The 19841-nt window shown below is 45.7% G+C and overlaps 1 protein-coding gene across 9 annotated transcripts in view; it reads left to right on the top strand.

Moving 5' to 3' along the window:
* Positions 1-1339: 1339 nt before the first annotated feature.
* Positions 1340-19841, top strand: part of SPOP (speckle type BTB/POZ protein) — a 51667-nt gene continuing 33165 nt past the window's right edge. For 3 of the 9 annotated variants that reach the window (XM_025203737.1, XM_025203733.1, XM_025203734.1), the window contains exons 1-2: positions 1916-2279; positions 4850-4921. In XM_025203737.1, coding sequence (XP_025059522.1) covers positions 4886-4921 — 36 coding nt within the window. In that variant the 5' untranslated portion in view covers positions 1916-2279; positions 4850-4885. Of the gene's footprint in view, positions 1469-1488; positions 1725-1915; positions 2280-4849; positions 4922-19841 lie in introns of those variants that run through there. The other 6 variants (XM_025203738.1, XM_014519771.2, XM_006023311.3 and 3 more) reach the window with 6 other exon arrangements.

Below are 19841 nucleotides of genomic sequence, written 5' to 3'. Positions count from 1 at the left end.
ACTCAATCTAGACTGCCCTTAAGGATGGGAGATGTTCAGGTTGGAATAGAAATGAATGTAAACCAGAGGGACTCAATCCCCTGCCTGTTGACTAGCCCCAGACCACGGTGCCGAGTCATCCAGTCTGTGGGGCCCAATCCCAGCGCACGGGGCTGGGTGGGGAATGGGAAGGGATGCAGGGCCCAATCCTGGTGGGCAGGGGCCAGCCAAGGCTGTGTGGGGCCTGAACTGGGTGTGCAGACTCAACTGTAGTCCATGAGGTCCCATTTGGTCTGCAGACCAGACCTGAATCACTCACATGGCCTGTGGGGCCAAAAAGTTGAGCACCACAACCAAGCGTGCTCAACCTCCAGCCCATGGGCAGATGCATCCCCACCCACCAGGAAATATGGCAGCAGGGGACCAGTGGCAATACTGCCACCTTCCCCCACTACCAAATTCCCAAGCTCCAGCAGGTCAGAGCCAGGCCATGTTCCTGCTTCCCCACGTAGCTGGATTCCCTGGATGGGGCCCAGTCACACGGGATCAGGACCACTGTCCAGATATGGCCCACTGATGGACACTGTGCACATGGCCCACCAGGCCAAAAAGTGGGGCACCGCTGACATAAACAGTTTACTGCCTTTTCTCCCTATGTGTTAAGGGTACCGTGCTTTGGTTGGAGGAAGGGTGCTGGGATGCTGGGCCATGCAAGTGGTTAGGCCCCTGAGCGGTCCCATTTGGGGCTGGTGGGGCTGGTCCTGGGGACCTATGTTCCACCCCTGGGCAGGAAAGGGCAGCACTCCCCAGCACTGCCAGGTGCACCATAATTATCCTACTTGTACAATAATTTCAACCCTTGTACAATGCATGATCAATAATAGTAGGAGTGCTTAAAACGTACAATAATTTTTGAGGCAGCTATCAGTGTATGATAGTTTCCCAGCAAATACAATTAAATTTGATCAAACAGCTCATTTCATATTTAAGACTCACCTGGCAACACTAGTGAAGGGCCAGAAAGGGGAGGCAAACGTGCAGCCAGGTCCCCTCCCTGCCAGCCCTTTCCCCTCCACATCCCTCCTGCGCCTTAGGTATCTCTCCACCCCCCACCCAGCATGGTGCCTATCGCTCACTCCTCATTCAACACACTCCCCCTCCTGCGCATGCGCCCCACCCCTCCTCAGCGCGACGCCTTTGTTCTCACTCACCCGCCTGGCACTCGTCCCTCATTCGACGCCTTTCCTAGCTCTGCGCCGCGCATGCGCGCTACGTCTCTCCCACTCGAACGCGGCGCCTCGCGCTCACTCGACGTCCTTCCCGCCTTCCCCCACCTGGCCTGCGCGCCGCGCATGCGCACCACGTCTCTCCGCCCCCGAGCGTGGCGTCGCGGCGCTGAGAGGCGGCGTCGCCGGGAAGCCCCGGATGTGTCAGTTTAGGGCAGTATGAGGAGACCACAAGGGGAGGCAACCCGTGGTGCCGCTCGCAGGTGAGGCGGGAGGGACGCGGGGGCCGAGCGAGATTCAAAACCCCGTCAGGGAGGAACTGGCAGGACCGTCCTCTCCGCCCCTGGGGCCGCGTGTGCGGCAGCCGCCGGGGGAGACACCGCCTGACTGGGGGCGAGGGAGCCCCGCGCGCCGGCCACTGTCTAAATGGCCCTGCTACGTCTCGCTGCTAAATAGTGAGCTGCTGGCGCTTGAGGGGCGCAAGGAAGAACGGCGCATGCTCCATCCTGTGGCCACAAAGTGAGCCGCTTTCAGGCGAAAGAGCAGGGAGGGGCGAGTGCGCATGCGCAATTGCGGCGCCGGGTGTTGGGGCGAGAGCGCGTGCGCACTGGGTCAGGCGGAGCTTTGGGGAAGCGTCTACGTCACAGAGGGAGGTGTGAGCCGGCGTCCTAACAGAAGGAGTGTGCGCCTGCGCAGTTCGGCTGAGTTGGGGGAGGAAGGAGCGTCGAGCGATGGCGCATGCGCACCTTGAAGGGAAGCGCTGAGAACAGCCGGATTCTGCTCCTTCTCCTATTTGGCGCCTGCGCAGAACGTTGCTGCAGGGACTTGCGGAATAATGATCCTCTGACTCTGCGCAGGGGGAATTAGCGAAGGGAGACATGCTGCCAAATAGTGAGCCGTAGCTGCTGGTATTCTCATAGGGGGCTGGCTGCAGAAAGTGAGGGGCAGGAGTCCTGGGGGAGGGGCATTATCCCCACCCACTACACCTGTTTGGGCCAGGGTGCCGTGGACTCTCGACCCCAGTGTACAACAAAGCTAATTGCATCCATAGGAGTCACTGACTGAGGCCAAGAGGTAAGAGCCTTGGGGAAGGGGCCAGGAGTTAAGTCAACGAGGATGAGGAGGAAGAGAGAAGGAGCAGCTGAATTAGGAGGGAGACAAATGGGGGCGGGGAGGGTAGGTGGGGAAGAAGATAATCAGCAGCTAAATAAAGACTGAGGAAGGACAGATTAGTAGTTTTCCAGCAAGGATGGAGGTGAAGAGGCAAGCCGTCAGCTCAGTGCTTAGGAGTTGGGGGAGGGGAACAAGGACTGGAGTGGGGGAAACCAAGAAGACTGGGTGATAAAACTAGTGGTGGGGGGAGAAATCACCAATATTAGATAAGGCAGTGGGGACTGCAGGGAAAATGGCTAAACCAACAAGAAGCTTGGGTTTTATATCAACTTGTCTGGGCTGGGTATTGATGCTTCTCTTAGAGTGTCCCAGGCCTGTGATGGTGTTAGTGCATCATCATCATGCTCTGTGAAAAGGCAACAGGGTTTCCCTTTCACAACTAAATATGTGCATAATACGGTTTGATTTTTATGTGTACTGACATTAATTCCTGGACTACCTTGATTGGTGAACGATGTTATTGTAGGAGCCGACAATTATTCTTTTGCTGTCATCTGCATAACTGTGGTGTGTGAGAGACTTGTTTTTTTTCTGGAACAGGAGGATTCTGTTTTTCAAATGTGTATGTCCATCATGTCTTCACATTTCAGTTACTGAAGTGTGTTAGGTCTGTTTTTGCTTTTGTGATTTCAGAACATAATCATGCCTTATGAAAAGAAATCTTGTGATCACCTTTCTTTTTATAAATGTTCCCTGTATTATAGGTCAGAGAAGTGTAGGTATATAGTATCAGAGGTCTGTGAAGCATTCATATTATTTGTGAAATACATTATTTATGAAAGTAAACTGGTCCTTGGCAAAAAAAACAACATACAGAATATACATATGGTTTGTTTCTGTAAATTATTTGCCCATATGCCCAACATGAGCTGGTTTGTTTTTTGCATCATTGGGACTTATGGAAAAAACATGAACTGTGTGGTTTCTCTCATGGTATTTTTGTCATTAATATGTCTGGAGATCTGATGTGAATCCTTGCAGTGTCAGTGCATTGCCAACTGGCAGCCTGTTACTAAATCAGAAAAATGCAGTTTTTTATTTGGCTGTATTACTGTCCAAGAAACTTAATTAACTGCTATAAAATCTGATCTTTTGACTTAAGAAATATTTATTCCAGGAAAACTATTAATCTTATCAAATCAGTCACATGTCCTTCCCAGAGCCTTCTGGAATTGTGCAAGTGCACAAATTGTGTAGGGAAACATAGCATGATGCTTTTGGCTTGAAATACAACCTCCACGGGTGGTGCCATTGTTGATCTTACAGGCTACAGTTAGGCTGTGTCAACACTGGAGCACTTAAAAAAAACAAAAACCCCCTGCCACTTCAGTTGAGCTGGTGTTAGAAGTAATCTATACTTTTATTGTAGATAAAGCTCCAGTGGTTGAAGATGTTTGTAGTACTAGGTCAGTTAGACCCACTGAAAAGTAAAGTGTTCCAGCTGCCAGAACCTTCTCTAGATTACAGTTTCTATTGGCCCCCTTTATAGTGTTAGGACCAACAGGACTTTTTGGCATAAATTTCCCTACTGTAGACTTGGCTTAAGATGGACAGTGTTAGATTTGTTGTGGATTGTGTCTGTTGTACTGTATGAATTTTCTAGATACAAATACAGCATACAAATTAGGGGGCTTAGCAGCTTTATTCTTGTCACACCCCCCTTCTGTTCAGTATTTAATTTATATGGCTTGCTATTCAATTGCCTATCTGATGTTCTGGACCTGTAAACTTCAGGCAGTCTGTTTCAATTCTTCCTGAAAATTTGTTTCTATAAAATATGATCTAGAGATGGCAAAGACACACTTTTTTTAATTATGAGGAGCACTGTTGCACTTTGCTAGGAGGAAGGATGGGTTTTTAATGGCTGCATCTAAATTTTTATGTTTGGAAATGTGTGACTGTCCTCTACGGTCCCTCTTCCCTGTACCCTGCCTTTTTGGCTTGGTTCTCTCCCAATTGAAATATTATATAAGGTCATGCTGTAATAGTCCAATCTCGGACTGCTGGTGATTGCTGATCAGCATGAAAAGGGATTTGAGCACATTTTTATTGTGTTAACAGAACTTATTCATATCCTAAAATATAATCAGAGGTATCGCTTGCTGCATGATTCAGTTCATAAACTTGTGTGGTGCTACTATGTTCTAACATGAATAGAGTACAGCTAGACTCTTCTAGCTGAAGGATGTTTTAAAGTACATGACATGACAGGAGTGCAGCATACTATTAAAATACACAAATCTGTGTTTAATATTTTTCCTTAACTTATTTTATTGGCTCATCAGTAATTACAGTAGAAATCTTCCAGTTTAGTAGCTCTCTCCAAAAACTTAGCAGAAGTTCTATCCTTGATTTCACATTGTTACTCTTGACCCAGGACTAAACTGCATGTATTCTTGGAGAGGGAAAGTTGATTCTAGAAACATTGTTTTCTATGTTTATATTTATTTTTTTATTTTGCAAACTTCTAGGAAAGAGAAGATGGAGAAACACTGATTGCGTAGCAAATGCCTGGAAAAGACTTGGGAGCTCATTTTTACTCTGTGAGTAATTTCTGTTGCTGATGACAGGAATTGTGCTATATTCTGTGTGGCAGAGCAAGTCTTGCAGCATTGGGGAGTGGTAGATTAATAAAGAACTCCTTAGCACAAAAGGAATTAAAAATTCAAGCAATAACCTTTAACTGGAAAATAATTCTAGGTGTTGCTGTGTTAACTGCAGCAGCAGCAGTATCTACTGTATTTACCTGAATCCAGGATGACTTCGAATTTAAGATTACCCCCCAATAATTATATTCTTAACATGGAAAATTTTAAGTCCCCACCTACCCACCCAGTATGGCAGGGAAAGAAACGTGTGGGGGCAGAGAGGGGGAAGCAGCCTGCCCTCTGGCTACTTGCCCTTGCCTGCCCCCTGGTTCCCGTGCCCCCCAGCCACTTGCTTCACCCCAGTCCAGAAGACAGTTGTGGTGGCAGTTCCAGTCCCAGCTTGGAACCAGAGCCACAGCACCCTGAGCTGCACAGTGCACTCTAGAATGTATATTGTTAGTATAGATTGGTTGTTCTTGGTATAGAAAAAGTTCCTCTGACATAATGCGTATGATGACAAGATTTATTGAAAAGCATTTTAGTGCTTTTTTAACTATGTTCTGACCTCTTAATAACATAACCTCTTGAGAGCATCAGCTTAGACATAATTTAGGTATATCTCTAGGGCAGGGATGGGCAAAATACGGCCTGTGGACTAGATCTGGCCCTCCAGCTGAATGGATCTCGCCTGTGGCTGCCTCCACAGAGCTCCGTATGGGGCTGAATCCTGCCCAGGGCAGCCAGCAGTGCACTCCCACTTGTGCCCGCTGGCCCTGGCTAGCACGCACAGCTTCCTGATGGGGGCTGTGCCTGGTTCAGCTGCTTCTCTTCCTTCTGTCCCTGCTGTGCTGCTCTGGGTGGGGGTGGGTGGAGCTTCAGCCAGGCAGCTTGTTCCCCAGTGTGCTGGGCTGCAGCTCCAGCTGCTTCCCACCTACTCTGCCCACCTAGCATGATGAACAGCCTCCTGCTGGCATCTGAGTGGAAGGTGGCTGGGAGCTGGAACCCCATGTGCTGGGGCAGAAGCCACACAACTGAAGCTTCTCTTCTGCCTGGAGCAGTACGGCACGGGCAGCAGGAGGAGGAACCACTGGAGGATGGGGGAGCTGAGCAGTACCCGGGCAGCTGCAATCACACTGGGGATAACTGTGCCACGAAGCTGTGGGCACTGGCTGGGGGGCAAGGCCAGCAGGCACAGGTGAGGCTTGGCCACATGCAGAGTACTGTGGGGGCAGCCACTGACTGCACCACCTGGGCTAGCTCTGCTGCATGTGCCCCATGCCCCCAGCCCCACCCTCTTCCCCCCTGGGGACCTAGCGCCTAGGCAACACCCCCCCCCACACACACACACCAAAAAGCAAAATACTGTATTTATACTTTAAGTATAGCTATTTAATATGCTCACAAGTTACTTTTACAAACTTTTTCTTGTTATTTATGTAGTTCATTATACACATTGTACTCTGCAAAATGCAGAAGTGTTTTAACTGGTCTTAATTCTTGTAGCTGTTATACTTTAAATTCAGTCATAGTTACACCATCAAATATGTAAATCTGTTTATGACATTCTTTGAAATCATGGCATTGTTTTAAAAAAAAAAACCAACCCACAAAGGTTGGTTTTTGTGTGTCTGTGAAATTCTCTAGGTTTAATGCAGGCTCCACTGAGGTTCACAGAAATTATTATGCTGCAGGCTTAATTTCCCTGAAAATCTGTGATAGGTGTGTAATAGGGATCTCAAATCTTAAACAACTTTATGATGACATTGACACAAAAATAGTCTTAATAGATGGGTAAGATACTAGATATATTGTAGTATATTTTCCTATAGCTCTAACAGTTGCCTTTTAACCACTGTCTTTCAGTAGATTCACAGAAAGACTTGAAGAAATTAAACAATCTTAGAAACAAAAATGCAATAATAGGTTGACTGTAAACCTATGTTAATGTCTATTGAGGTTCACAAAAGGCTTTCTGGATTTAAGGTATTTGTAAACCTTTAGTCAGTTCCAATTTGTACTGCAAAGGGGAGAGACAGTCTAAAGATGATTTGAATCTGTTATTAGGAAAAAAAAGAAGCAAAGCAGTAGAATCTTGTTTAAAAGAGAGAGAGAATTTCAGTGATTTGAGCCAATGGGGAAACAAATTTGCTCAAAGTTTTATGAGCTCTTCAAGAAGCTGAGAAAAAACAATTGGCTACGAAATAGTATATATGTAGATTTGTTTATTTGTGATTTTTTTTTTTTTCCCAAGCCCCCACTTTTCTTTTCCTTTTTTTTTTTTTTTTTTTTTTTGTGCTGTTTCAGGTTTAAAAACCCCCCCGTTGCCCCCCTGTCTGGGAGCCCTGCCACTTTTGCTGCAGTGTCAGAGTTTGAGGTTGAGGAAGCTTTGTTTTGTGCTGTTTACGTGGATAGTTTTTAACTGCTATCACCCACTGATGCAGAGGATATGCTTGTGGGGTAGGGGTAGGGGATGAGGACAGTTAGTTGTGAACTGGACTCATGCCCATGTTGGCTTGTAAAAACCTTGCTTTGGGAGGGCAGGGTGCCAGACACTCTGAGGTCTGCAATTCTCCGGCCTCTACTCAAACTATCATTTGATACTGAATTCCCAGCCAGTTATTGCCCTGTCTCTATCCTCCCCCTGTTGGGGAAGGTCATTGAATGGGTGGTCACCTGACAACTCTAGGTATACCTGGATGCCATCGTTTTTTCTGGACCCTTATAGCTTTCATCCGGGAATAGAGAACAGAGATTGTGCTTGTTGTGTCCTTGGTTAATCTGCACCCAGAGATCAACAGGGGAAATTGTGCCCTGCTGATCTTACTAGAGCTTTCAGCAGCCTTTGATATAGCCTTTGACCTTAAGGTACTGATAATGTGTTTAAATGACACTGCTCTTATTTGGTTTTGTTCTTTCCTAGCGGGGAGGACTCGGAGGGTGGTGATGGGCGAGTGCTTGTCATCCTTTCAGGACCTTTTCTGTGGGGTCCCCTAGACAGATTTCCATCTTGCCCCTCCTGTTCAATGTGTGTATAAAGCCACTGGGTGAAATTATGCTGAGATTTGGAGTGAGGTGCCATCATTGCATCCAGCTGTACCTCTCTTTGTCTTCTGACCCTGGCCTCACAGTTTGGTTGCAGTTTGGGACTAGATGCAGGTGAGCCAATTAAAACTGAATCCAGAAAAAACCAAGGTAGTGGTGGGGGTTGACTGCAAGACTCTTTTTTTGGATGGGGTAGGGAGGGACAGGAATGTGGGGAGCGTGCACCATTTCCCTCGGAAGTTGGTTCCAGCTCCACTGAAGTAGTGCCTCCTGATGTCTAGCCTGAATCTACTCTCAGTCAACTTATGGTTATTATTCCTTGTTACACCTGGTAGTGTTCAGGGGAACAGGGACTCTCCCATTGCCTGCTGGTTCCCCTTGGCCAGGTTGTAGATAGCCACCAGATCCCCTCTCAGCCTTGTCTTGTGGAGGCTGAACAGATTCAGGTCCCATAGCCTCTCCTCGAAGGCCTACCCTGCTGCCCCCTGATTATGCGAGTGACCCTCCTCTGGACCCTCTCAATGTTGTCCTCATCCCTCCTGAAATGCGGTGCCCTGAATTGGATGCAGTACTCCAACTGTGGCCTGACCAATATCGCATAGAGGGGGGGAAGGATCACCTCCTTGGACCTGCTCATGATGCATCTGTAGATGCATGACAAGGTACGGTTAGCCTTCCTGACCGCGTCCTCACATTGGTGGCCCATGTTCATCTTGGAATCAATAAGGACTCCAAGATCATTTTCTGCCCCTGTGCTGACGAGAGAGGAGTTCCCCAGCCTGTAGGTATGCTGCTGGTTCTTCCTTCCCAGGCGCAGTACCTTGCACTTGTCCATATTGAAACCCATCCTATTCTTATCCACCCACCTCTGTAACTTGTCCAGATCTAGTTGTAGCCTGGTCTTCTCTTCTAGCGTGCCCACTTCTCCCCACATCTTAGTGTCATCAGCGAATTTGAACAAGGTGCTTTTCACCCCCTCGTCCAAGTCGCTGGTGAAGATGTTGAACGGTGTGGGCCTGAGGACCAAGCACTGGGGAACCCCACTGCCCACATCCCTCCAGGTAGAAAATGACCCATCCACCACCACTCTCTGGGTGCGGCCCTCCAGCCAGTTTGCGACCCATCTGACCGTGTAGGCATCAACACCACAGTCGCCTAATTTTTTTTAATGAGAATGGGGTGAGAGGCAGTGTCGAAGGCCTTCCTAAAGTCCACAAAGACTACGTCCACTGTGACACCTGCGTCCAAAGATTGTGTGACCTGTTTGTAGAAGGCAACCAGGTTGGTCTGACAGGACCTGCTTCTAATGAACCCATGTTGATTGCCCCTAAGTATAATCTCCCCTGCTGGTCCCTTGCAGATGTGCTCCTGGATAATTTTCTCAAAGAGCTTTCCCAGGACTGAGGTAAGACTAACGGGCCTATAGTTTCCTGGGTCCTCTTTCCTCCCTTTTTTGAGAATGGGGACCACATTGGCCCTTTTCCAGTCCTCTGGCACCTCGCCAGAGCACCACGAGTGCTCGTAAAAATGTGCCAGGGGTCCCACAATGACCTATGCCAATTCCCTCAGCACTCTGGGGTGGAAATCATCAGGGCCTGCTGATTTGAACATGTCTAGTCCCACCAGAAGTTCCCTGACTAGGTCCTCACTGACCCTGGGCCTGGCTGTGCCTCCTCTGGGTCTGTCCGGGATCCTAGCGGGGAGAATGTCCCTGTCCCCGCTCAGAAAAATGGAAGCAAAGAATCTGTTAAAGAGGTTAGCTTTGTCGTCTGATGCAACCACCTGATTTCCAAGCGTGTCCCGCATTACTCGGTACCTTCTTTTTACCCCCTATGCATCTAAAAAAGAACTTGTTATCTATGATTCGGGTCACTAGTCCCAGTTCCATCTCCGCCTTAGCCTTCCTTACAGCCCCCCTGCAATCTTAAGCAATGAAGGTATAATCCTCCTTGGTGATGGCCCCTCCCTTCTGTTGGGTGTACGCCTCCTTTTTGGCTTTGAGATGTTCCTGGATGCTTTTGGTGAGCCATGGGGGCTTTTGAGTACTCCTGCCCCTTTTGATCCGTGTGGGGATTGTCGCCCTTTGGGCTTGGAGGATCGTCTCCTTCAAAAACAACCACTCTTCTTGGACTCCCAAATCCCCTCCCCTCCGGGACCTTAGTGTCTCCCTGACTAGTCTCCTTACCTCATTAAAGTCTGCCCTCCTGAAGTCCAGGGCTGCTTGCCTTGCTGCAGGCCTTTGCTACCCTGCGCTGGATGGTGAATTCCAGCAGGTGATGATCACTATCCCCCAGGTGGTTGAGAACCCGCAGTCCACTCACCAGGTCGTTGCCCATGGCCAGGAACAGGTCCAACAAGGCATTTCCCCTGGTGGGACTGTGCACCTCCTGGGTTAGATGGAGGTCCTGTAACTCGGCTAGGAACCTACGTGAGCGGTCAGACCTGGCTGACTGCTCTTCCCAGCAGATGTCCGGATAGTTTAGGTCACCCGCGATCACCACATTCCTTGACTTAACTGCCTCTGCAAGCTGACTTGAGAATTCCCGGTCTAGCTCTTCCCCCTGGTTGGGTGGCCTGTGGTAGACCCCCACCGTTAAGTCCCTTTCCCCCCAGCCCCCTTGTATTCTGACCCAGAGCACCTCAGTCTGCCCTACCTCAGACCCGGTGCTGTTTGCTGAGGATGTGTATTGCTCTTTGACGTAGAGCGCCACACCCCTGCCTTTCCTCCCCTTTCTATCCCTCCTATACAGCCTATAGCCCTTGATGTTTACTGCCCAGTCATGTGTTGGATCCCACCAAGTTTCAGTGAGCCCCACTATGCCTGGGATGGTGTTAGCTAACAGGAGGGCAAGTTCCTCCTGCTTGTTCCCCATACTACAAGCATTAGTGTAGAGGCATTTAAGGCCTCCTGAGGGTGTGTGCACTGCCCTCCCCTCCCCCAATCCCAGAACTATCCAGGCCCTTGTCTCTTACCTGGGTACTTCTTGTGCTCGTCGCCTGTCTTGGCTGGGCTGTTCCTGTGGGTGTCTCTTGGTTTGGTGTTCTGTGGCTCCTTCCGTCTTCATCCTCCCCTTCCCCCGACATTGTCTTGAGCACATAAATCCAGTGCTTCAGCATCTGCACTAGCTCCCAATAGCTTTCCAGGTGCAATTCGAGGTTCTGGTTATGACTAGGGACCTACTGAAATTGAGGCGGCAGGTGGCTGATTTTCATGGGCTGACTATGGGGCCAGCTGCTATTTTCATGGGCTTATTGTGACAGGGGCTCCCCCGCACCTCTGGCTGAGGAGCCTTGGTGGCCTCGCCATTGATTAGCTGAGGAGGCAATCCATCATATGGATCCACCCCTCACCGCTGATTGGCAGAGGGCTGTTCATCATGTGACCCCTCACTGCTGATTTGGGCGGGGCAGAGCCACTGAGGGGCAGGGCCACATTATGAGCAACCCTCTCAGTTGATCAGTGGCAGGAGGCAGCCACCATCTTGCCTACTCCCTTTCATGCCAGCAGCTTCCCCTCACTCCATTTCACCCCCCGCCCACCCGCCCAGTGGGCTGCAAGGCTGGACCACAGCAGCCATGAGAACTGCTGCATTTTATTTTTAGTAATTTTTTTTCTTGGATTTCATGGACAAAGCCCAATTTTGCAGTTTCTGCAAAATTGCAGATTAAGTAGGTACTAGCTATAAATTAAGTAGGCATGATCTATGTCTGGGCTGTACGCACCTAAGGGATCACTACCTCTCTTATATCCGTTGTCATCCCTATGTTCAGCTGAGAGTAGCCACCTAAAATTATCATTGATACTCAAAGTCTGGTTAATGAAAACCCATGAGAGTTTATTCCCCACAGCTCTGGAAATTTTTTCTTTTTGAGGCCCACCAGGGTCTGAACATCTTTTGGAAATACTGCAAGAGTTTTTGGAACAGGGGTGGGCAAAATGGCAGATCTGGCCAGCGTCTGGATTCCATTTCCCAGCAGCCGCTGCCCACGTGGCTCCTGACCAGTCTCCATGAAGGCCTCAGGAGCACTGGGGCTGTGACAGTGCTAGGTTGCAGAACTGGGGCTCTGCCCTGGCCTTGCCCAGCCCAGACCCATGCTGTCATGGTCCTGGGGTCTCCATGGAGACTGGCCAGGAGCTGCTTGGACAAGGTGTGTGACTAGGAAGAGAGCTGCTCTGAGGCTGGGGCTTTGCGATGGTGACAGCATAGGGCAGGACTGGAGCAGAGCCACAATCTGCTCCCTGAACACCCCTGCTTGTGGAACCCGCACTCATCACAGGGCGTGCAGGCCATGGTTTGTGGATCTGCCCCGACCCCGACTTGTCACTGCCCCAAGATCCTGAGGTATCATGAAACAGCTTTGGCTTCTGAAGGCCACTGTGTGGGTTTTTTTGTGTTTACCAGTGTATGCATATGCATCTGTTAATTCTGCTCTTGTTTAGTCTCCTGACCTGTGAGGTGAGAGGTTGCCACCTTGTAGGGAGAATGTGCTTTTGTCCCAGAAATGTGATGGCTGCCTCCCAAGTGCAGTAGAAAAGTCCTTGATTGTATTAGAGTAGAAGTTTTCACTTGCTTTACATAGGTACAGATGTGGATATGGGTTAACCTGTTCGTGTGTGACTGCCTGTTTGTGTGTGACAACCTATTACTGTATTTTTTAGGGGAGGGCATAGGTCAGATCCTTATTAAGCATCACTTAATGACTTTCTGAAACACAAGAGTAGAGCAACTTGTGGATTAAGTTGCTACCCCAGACACAACTGTCCTGGTATCTTCACTTCCTTAGCTTATGTTGTGTAAACAGCATTTGACCTCAACCAGTTGTTAATAATTGAATTAGTATCAGTTAACCAGGTAAAGAGTTTTTAGTCCCCGTTGTATGTACATCATACAAAAAATTAGAAAAAAAAATGGTGATAGTTTACTTTTAATTTGTCTGATTTTGATATCAGTTATTTAATATCTTTCCTCAATTTATTAGCATCTTTCTCCAAAGTTTAGTCATGCTGATTAACAGGTGCAAGTTGAGAAGTTTAGGGTCCTGCTGCTGCAGTTACATGTTGGCTGTTAGATGCCCAGTCTCTTTCAAGTAGCATTGCAGTGCATTTTTATGGAAATTACAAAATCAAAATAAAATTGCATCTAATCGGGTTGTACTACCTTTTACAAAGTAAATGAGAGAATACAAGGACTTAAAATAAGTTTTAACTTTGGTCTCTTGAATAGAAGTGTTTTTAAAAAACTGTTTTGAAGGATTGCTCCTTTAAAAGCAAATGATATATTGTGTTTAAATGTTTTGAAGCCTTCTTTAATGGACTTGCCCTCAACCAGTCTGAAAATGACTCCCAAGGTTTCTTTCCTGAATCTTAACAATTAGTTCAGAACCCAGTATGATACGGTAAAAGCTCTGTTACTGAATGGGGGATGCCAGATAACAAAATATGCTGGTTGATTGAGCAGCCGCGGGCGCCACTTCCCCCGCCGCGTCTGGGGTGTCCCTGCATCCCTTCCGTCGCATCACTCCCCCTTCTGTTGCATCGCTGCCCTCCTGCGGGCCCCATGGAACAGGGAGATGGTCTCTGCACAGCCCTGCACAACCCGTTATGCCCCCGGGCCTTGGGGGCTCGGCAGCACAGGCTGCTTTACTTCGAGCCATGGGGGCTCAGAGAAACCGGAAGTGCCACGGTGGGCACTTCTGATTTCACTTTATCTTACAAGTCGGCATGACGGTTAGTGGAGCATGCTGGCTTGTAAGATGCCGGATAACAGAACTTTTACTGTATATGTAACTAACTATATGTACACAATGCTGGGTTCTGAACTAGCTGTTACAATTGAGGAAAGAGACCTTGGAGTCATTGTAGATGCATCATTTTCTAAAAACATCAGCTCAGTATGCAGCGATGACCAGAAAAGCCAGTAAAATGTTGTGCATTGCTAAGAAGGGAATTGAAAACCTCATGCCACTATACAAACGCATGGTGTGCCTGCATCTTGAATACTGTGTGTAGTTCTGGTCCCCATATCTCAAGGTATAGTAGAATTAAAAGAGGAGAGCTACCAAAATGATCAGTGGCATGGAGCAGCAGTTACCGTACCTGAAGAAACTAAAAATGTTAGAACTTTTCAGTTTGTAAAGAAGAAGGTGGATGGGGGAGGATATGATAAAGATCTATACAATCATGAAGGATGTGGACTAATTGTACAGGGAACTGTTGTTTACCAAATCCAAGAATAGTAGAACTAGGGGGCACCCACTGAAGTTAGTAGGCAACAAGTTTAAAACTAACAAGATCTTTTTTTTATGCAATGCGTAGTTAACTTGTAGAATTCATTGCCACAGGAGAGGCAAATAGTATAGCCAGATTCCAAAAAAGACTGGATAATTTCATGGATGATAAATCTATTAATGGCTGTTGAATGGAATGGTTGGAGATGTTTCCTGTGGTATCCCTAACTCAATAATGGTAGATGCCAGGGCGGATACTGAATAGGGGGATATAGAGCACTCTTGAAAATACCTGATTCAGTGCTCTCCCTGTATAGCGTCCATTTCTGTCACTATTGGAGACAGAATAGATGGGCTAGATGAACCATTGGTCTGACCCATTATGTCACTTGTTATGTTCTTAAAAAGGGATCCAAGTCCTATTCATTAGCTAATGGAGATTTTCCTTTTAACCTGTGTGGTTTGGAGTTGACAGTTAAAATATCTAGTCTCGGCACGTGTGAGACTAGCAGATAAATGGTAGCCGTATTTATATAACATTGTGCAGTGATTTGTCAAAACTTGATAACTTGTGAAAGAAAAGTAGGAAGAAAACTTAAAAATTACAGGGAAATGCCAAAAGAAAAAAATATTCAGTCTTTTCTTTGAGACCAAGGCAAACAGAGAAGCATAGTTAAGGAGTCGGTCTCTTGAGGCTTGGGGATAAGGGGAGAAAAACTAGACACCTATTGTAAATTATAACAAAGTGAGGTCCTTGCTGTTCTTTTTGCTTATTAAAGATCGACTGAATATCTTGTACTAACAAAAGCTTGCAAGTAGATTCTAAAATAAATATAGTTTGAAAAATCGATTTTTCATTGTTCAGCTACAAAGATCTGAGTCCAGTCCCTTTGGGTTTTTCTTTCCTTGCTACAAGGAATGCCAAAGACAGTATACAAAATGCACCTCTCAACTCTGTTTTAAGTGTTTAATGATGTAAACAGTTGCAGGAGAAATACAATAACTTCTCTTTTACAGTCATTTTTTAAACTATCTCTAAGTGCATTATATTAAAATAAACATACTTGGAGCTTGGACTGGCTGAATTCTGACCTTACCTTTTTAACACTAGTTGGACCCAGAGTTGTACAAGCAGGGTCTGCAAACTTAGATCCATCTGAACATCAGAGTTGTTAGTTTCACAGTTGTTATTTTTCAAAACTGAATCAGAAACTTAAGGTTGATACGAATGTCAGTACAATAGTATGGCATGCATCAAGGCAAGAACAAATATTTTTTTCTACCAAATGTGTTTTATTGATTACTGAAGAAAATTAAGCTGATTTGGAAGTGGAAGGCTCTTGCCAATTTGAATTCCACTTCCCTCCCTCCATCCTACCCTATTTTGGTGTCTGATAAGGTTAGAGGTAGAAAAGCTACAGGAAACTTGGGAATATGTATAAGTAGGAGATGGGAGGGGTTCTTTTTCATTGAAAGTATGAATGTTCAGTCAGAGATATGGGGCGGAAAATTTTCCAGTGCTTTATTTTTCCTTGGGAAATTTTCCATTTCTAAAAATTCATTGTTTCATAAAATTCATTAGTGACAGTGAATGGATCCCAATACAATAGTGGGCAAGCTTGGCAGTTTCAAAGTTGTAATTAATGTTTTTCAGGCAATTATCCCTAGGAAGTGTGTGAGAGTACATATATGTTTTATTGATTTGTAAACAGGAGGGTAAATACACTCGCATAACAATCCAAACCAAAAATCAAGTTATGAATTAACCTAATTGGCTGTGCAGGTCAAATCAAAACCAAAGCTAACATTTTTATTTAATTTCAGACTGCAAGTGAAAGCAAAACCAAAACTGATTAATTTTTGTTTCACTTTCAGCTCAGCAAACACAGAGCAGCGTCTCATGTATTTTCTTGAGTTGGGGAAGTTGGAAGTGTTTGCATAAGATCTGTTAGCTTTTTAGTGCTTTTGCTTTGAAGTAGTCATAACAATGCCTAATCAGAAAAAAAAACTAGTGTGTGGCATCATTATAGTGAAGTTCAAGCTACTGAAGGAAGGAAGAAAGTTGGTAGATGTAAATACTGTTGGTAGGAGTATGCTAACAATACAACAAGAATGAAGAAACATTTAATAACATGTAGAAACTGTCCTGAAAGAGTACAAGCCATATGCAGAAAGCTAATACAATGAAGTGGTGGAACAACAATATCTGAGAACAGTCTACTTCAGGAATCCTATGCAAGTAAACAAATTAATATTTTAAATAACACACAGTATAGACTAGCATCTATATTGTTTTAAAACATTATAATTTTAAAAGTTGTTAATGCAACTCTGGACTATTATTTATGTATTTAAAATATTTGTATCCTGCTTTTCTGCTTGCACTAAGCACCCAAATACCAATAATTTTTTTTTAAGTACGCCTAAATTACATAATAGAGCAATAGTTAACTATGTCAACCCAGCGGAGTGGACTTAGTCCTCTGGCCGATGGCAGAAGCCAAACTATAACTTCCCTATGGCTCTGCAGTCCCAGGGCAACTGAGCAACAAGTTGAGCAGCAAAATGTTCTTTCTGGCAGGGAGGGGGGAAGCAAGCTCCCTGCAGCTTCTCCTTCTCCTTCTGATGGATGAGGCCAGACTAGAATAGGCTCAAATAAAAATATTTTCCCCTTTTGTTGCAGGAACTTGGTAGCTCAAGTGAAATAGCAGATTTGCAAAAATGGAAAATGAAAATGTTAAACTGCTAGGTCTGGGGGAAAAAGAAGCAGGATCCTCACTTTCAAGATCACTGTCACCAGATATGTGATCCACCATGTGTAGCTGTTCAAGACAGTCAAGCTTTTTATGAAGCTTTGTGGACAAAATGTCAAAAGAAGATTATAAAAAAAAAAAAAAAAAAAAGCAGATGAGACATTAGTTTGAGCTATAATTGCAAGTGGTACACCTCTTTCCATAACTGAAAATCAATACTGGAAGGAACATTATGAACTAATTCGTCCATCATAAAAATTACCATCACGTTATTGCTTATCACATACTCTCTATCCAAGAGAGAATGACAGAGTGCAAACAATGGTTGTTCAAAGAATTGGTCAAGGAGAATCAAATGGATGGATTAATATACAAGGAAATCCTTTATTGAACATTGTTAGCAACACCTGAACCAATATTCCTGAAGCAGTTGATACCAAATCTTCTTGTCATACAGGTGAATGTATAGCCAAATTACTCAGTGAAGAGACTGAAAGTGCAGGTCCCTCCAGAGTACAAGCCCTTGTAACTGATAAATGTGAGTAACATGAAAGCTGCATGGCAAATATTAAAGGCAAAGTATCCTCATTTAATAGTATTTGGCTGTCTTGCGTATGGGTTGAATCTTCTGGGAAAGGACACAGTAAATGTGAATACAACAAAGACAATATTGGCAAACTGCAAAGCAATTGTGAAGGTATTCAACAATCATCATGTTGCTAATCAGACTTTGAAGAAATTGCAGAAGGAGAAGCAGGGGAAGCAAAGTGCACTTTTATTGCCAGGAGAAACTAGACGGAGCTCTGTTACAAAGTGTTTCCATAGTTTGCTGCGCACAAAGAACCGTTTGCAGTGTACTTCAATAGATGACACGGTATCCCAGATCATTTCCATGAACATTCAAAAGCAGATTCTCAACAATAATGTGTTCTGGGTTCGTGTTCAAGGAGCATTCAATTTGCTACTACCAGTTTCAGTGGCTGTCAAGAAACTTGAAGGAGATATCCAAGCCTTTCAAATATTCCAGAGATATTCAGACAACTGAATGAAAATCCAATTGAGCTTTTTCCTTCTTCACCTCTATCCAAAAAGGTAGTAGTAAAACAGATATTTACTGAGAGAGCTGAGTTTTGCTCTCATCCAGTTCATCAAACAACATTTATCAGGAGATGAATTATCTACTAGGGGTGTGCAAAGTGGGCCCTATTTGATTCGGATTCGGCCCAAATAAGGACAGTGATTCGATTTGTTGATTTGGATCACTGTCCCTGATTCAATTCGGTCGAATCAGAATCTGAAGAGTTGATGCTGATTCAGAAAATCAGCAATTCGGACACAGGCACAACTTTAAAAGTTTTTCTACATACCTTGAGGTAGCAGGTGCAGCTCGTGATTGCTGAGATGCTGAGGCGCATGGAGCATCCCACAGCAGTGCGGGGGGGGGGCCTCCACATGCTCGATGGCAAACCGGAAGTGGGCAGGAGGCGCTTCCAGTCCACTTCCGGGTCTGCTGGGGAGTGCCCGGGGCGTGCCACCTGTGCACCCCGTGCCTCCCTGACTTAGCGATCGCCCGCAGGGGGACCTGGTGCCCCCTCCCAACCCAACAGGCACCAGTTGCCAAGCCAGGGGGGTGCCCTCCCAGGCAGACCTGGAAGTGGACTGGAAGTGCTCCTGGTCCACTTCTGGGTCTGCTGCCAAGCACACTGGGGAGCCTGCCCCCCCTCTCCCCCGTGCTTCTGTGGGACACTCCGTGCGCCCCAGCATCGCAGCATCCATGAGCCCCTCCTACCTAGAGGTATGTAGAAAAAACATTTAAATCTGTCTCTGTGTCCAGGTCTCCAAATCTGTCCGAATAGATTCAGAGGGTTCCGATTCGATTTGGAGAGGTTAAAGGGTCCTCCGATTTGATTCAAATTTGGAGATTCGGCCACTGAATTGGGCCAAATCTCTGCCAAATCGAATCGGGGGCTGCAGCTTCACACAGCCCTATTATCTACTCTCAATACAGTTATGGAAGTAGCTAAGAATGTCCCCAACATCGACGAAATAACTGTGATGACAGACATTGCCGAGTACTGCACAAAGAAAAACTTTGGAGTAAAGACATCATTTGATAGGCAGCAGAGAATATGTCTCCTCTCACATGGTGGAAGGGAAACTGTAACACATGACTGTTGTCCAAAGCGTTCCACCCACAGCAGCTTCTTGTGAACAGAACTGGAAGGCTTTCAGTTCAATCATTTATTAGTCTATTCCTCTTTTTTTGTCTTGAACACACCGCTAAGCTTGCTTCTATTTCTCAAAATCTCTTGCTTCTGGCAAATCAGTCAGAAGCACAATTAGTGAAGAAGATGCAGTGTGATAAGGTGCCCTTGCCCATAGACTCATTGGTAAAACCATCCTTTAGTGAACGAGAATGTGGTTCAAGTAGTTCTGAATCAGGTTTGTCTCAATCTGATTCTGAAATGAAACTAATAAGTAGTACAAGTGATTCTCCAGATAGTGACAGTGAAACTGGAGGTGCTGCAATGACCTCAGTGGAAGAGAGTTAAACTCTGTTGAAGTAGATGAGTGGGCAACTGCGGCATATCATGCACAATTCTTTGGGTGTGCTAAAATTAGTGTCTCAACAGTTTTCAGTGCCTTTTTTTTTGTCTTAAATTTAAACAATGTAAGGGAAGTTCATGCTATTCTGTATTGTTTACATTTTTACAACTATACCAATAAAATAATTTATTTCCACATAAAGCTTTGAATTTGTTTGAATGTAACATTTAAACCACATTAAGTGCACCATATTTATTTTTTTCCTTAATCAAATATTTCAGTTTAAACACTTTTGGCTATTTGGA

The sequence above is a fragment of the Alligator sinensis genome, unplaced genomic scaffold, assembly GCF_000455745.1.
Source record: "Alligator sinensis unplaced genomic scaffold, ASM45574v1 scaffold520_1, whole genome shotgun sequence".
In the NCBI taxonomy this organism is placed as follows: Eukaryota; Metazoa; Chordata; order Crocodylia; family Alligatoridae; genus Alligator; species Alligator sinensis.
This window is presented reverse-complemented; position numbering and strand designations above follow the sequence as displayed.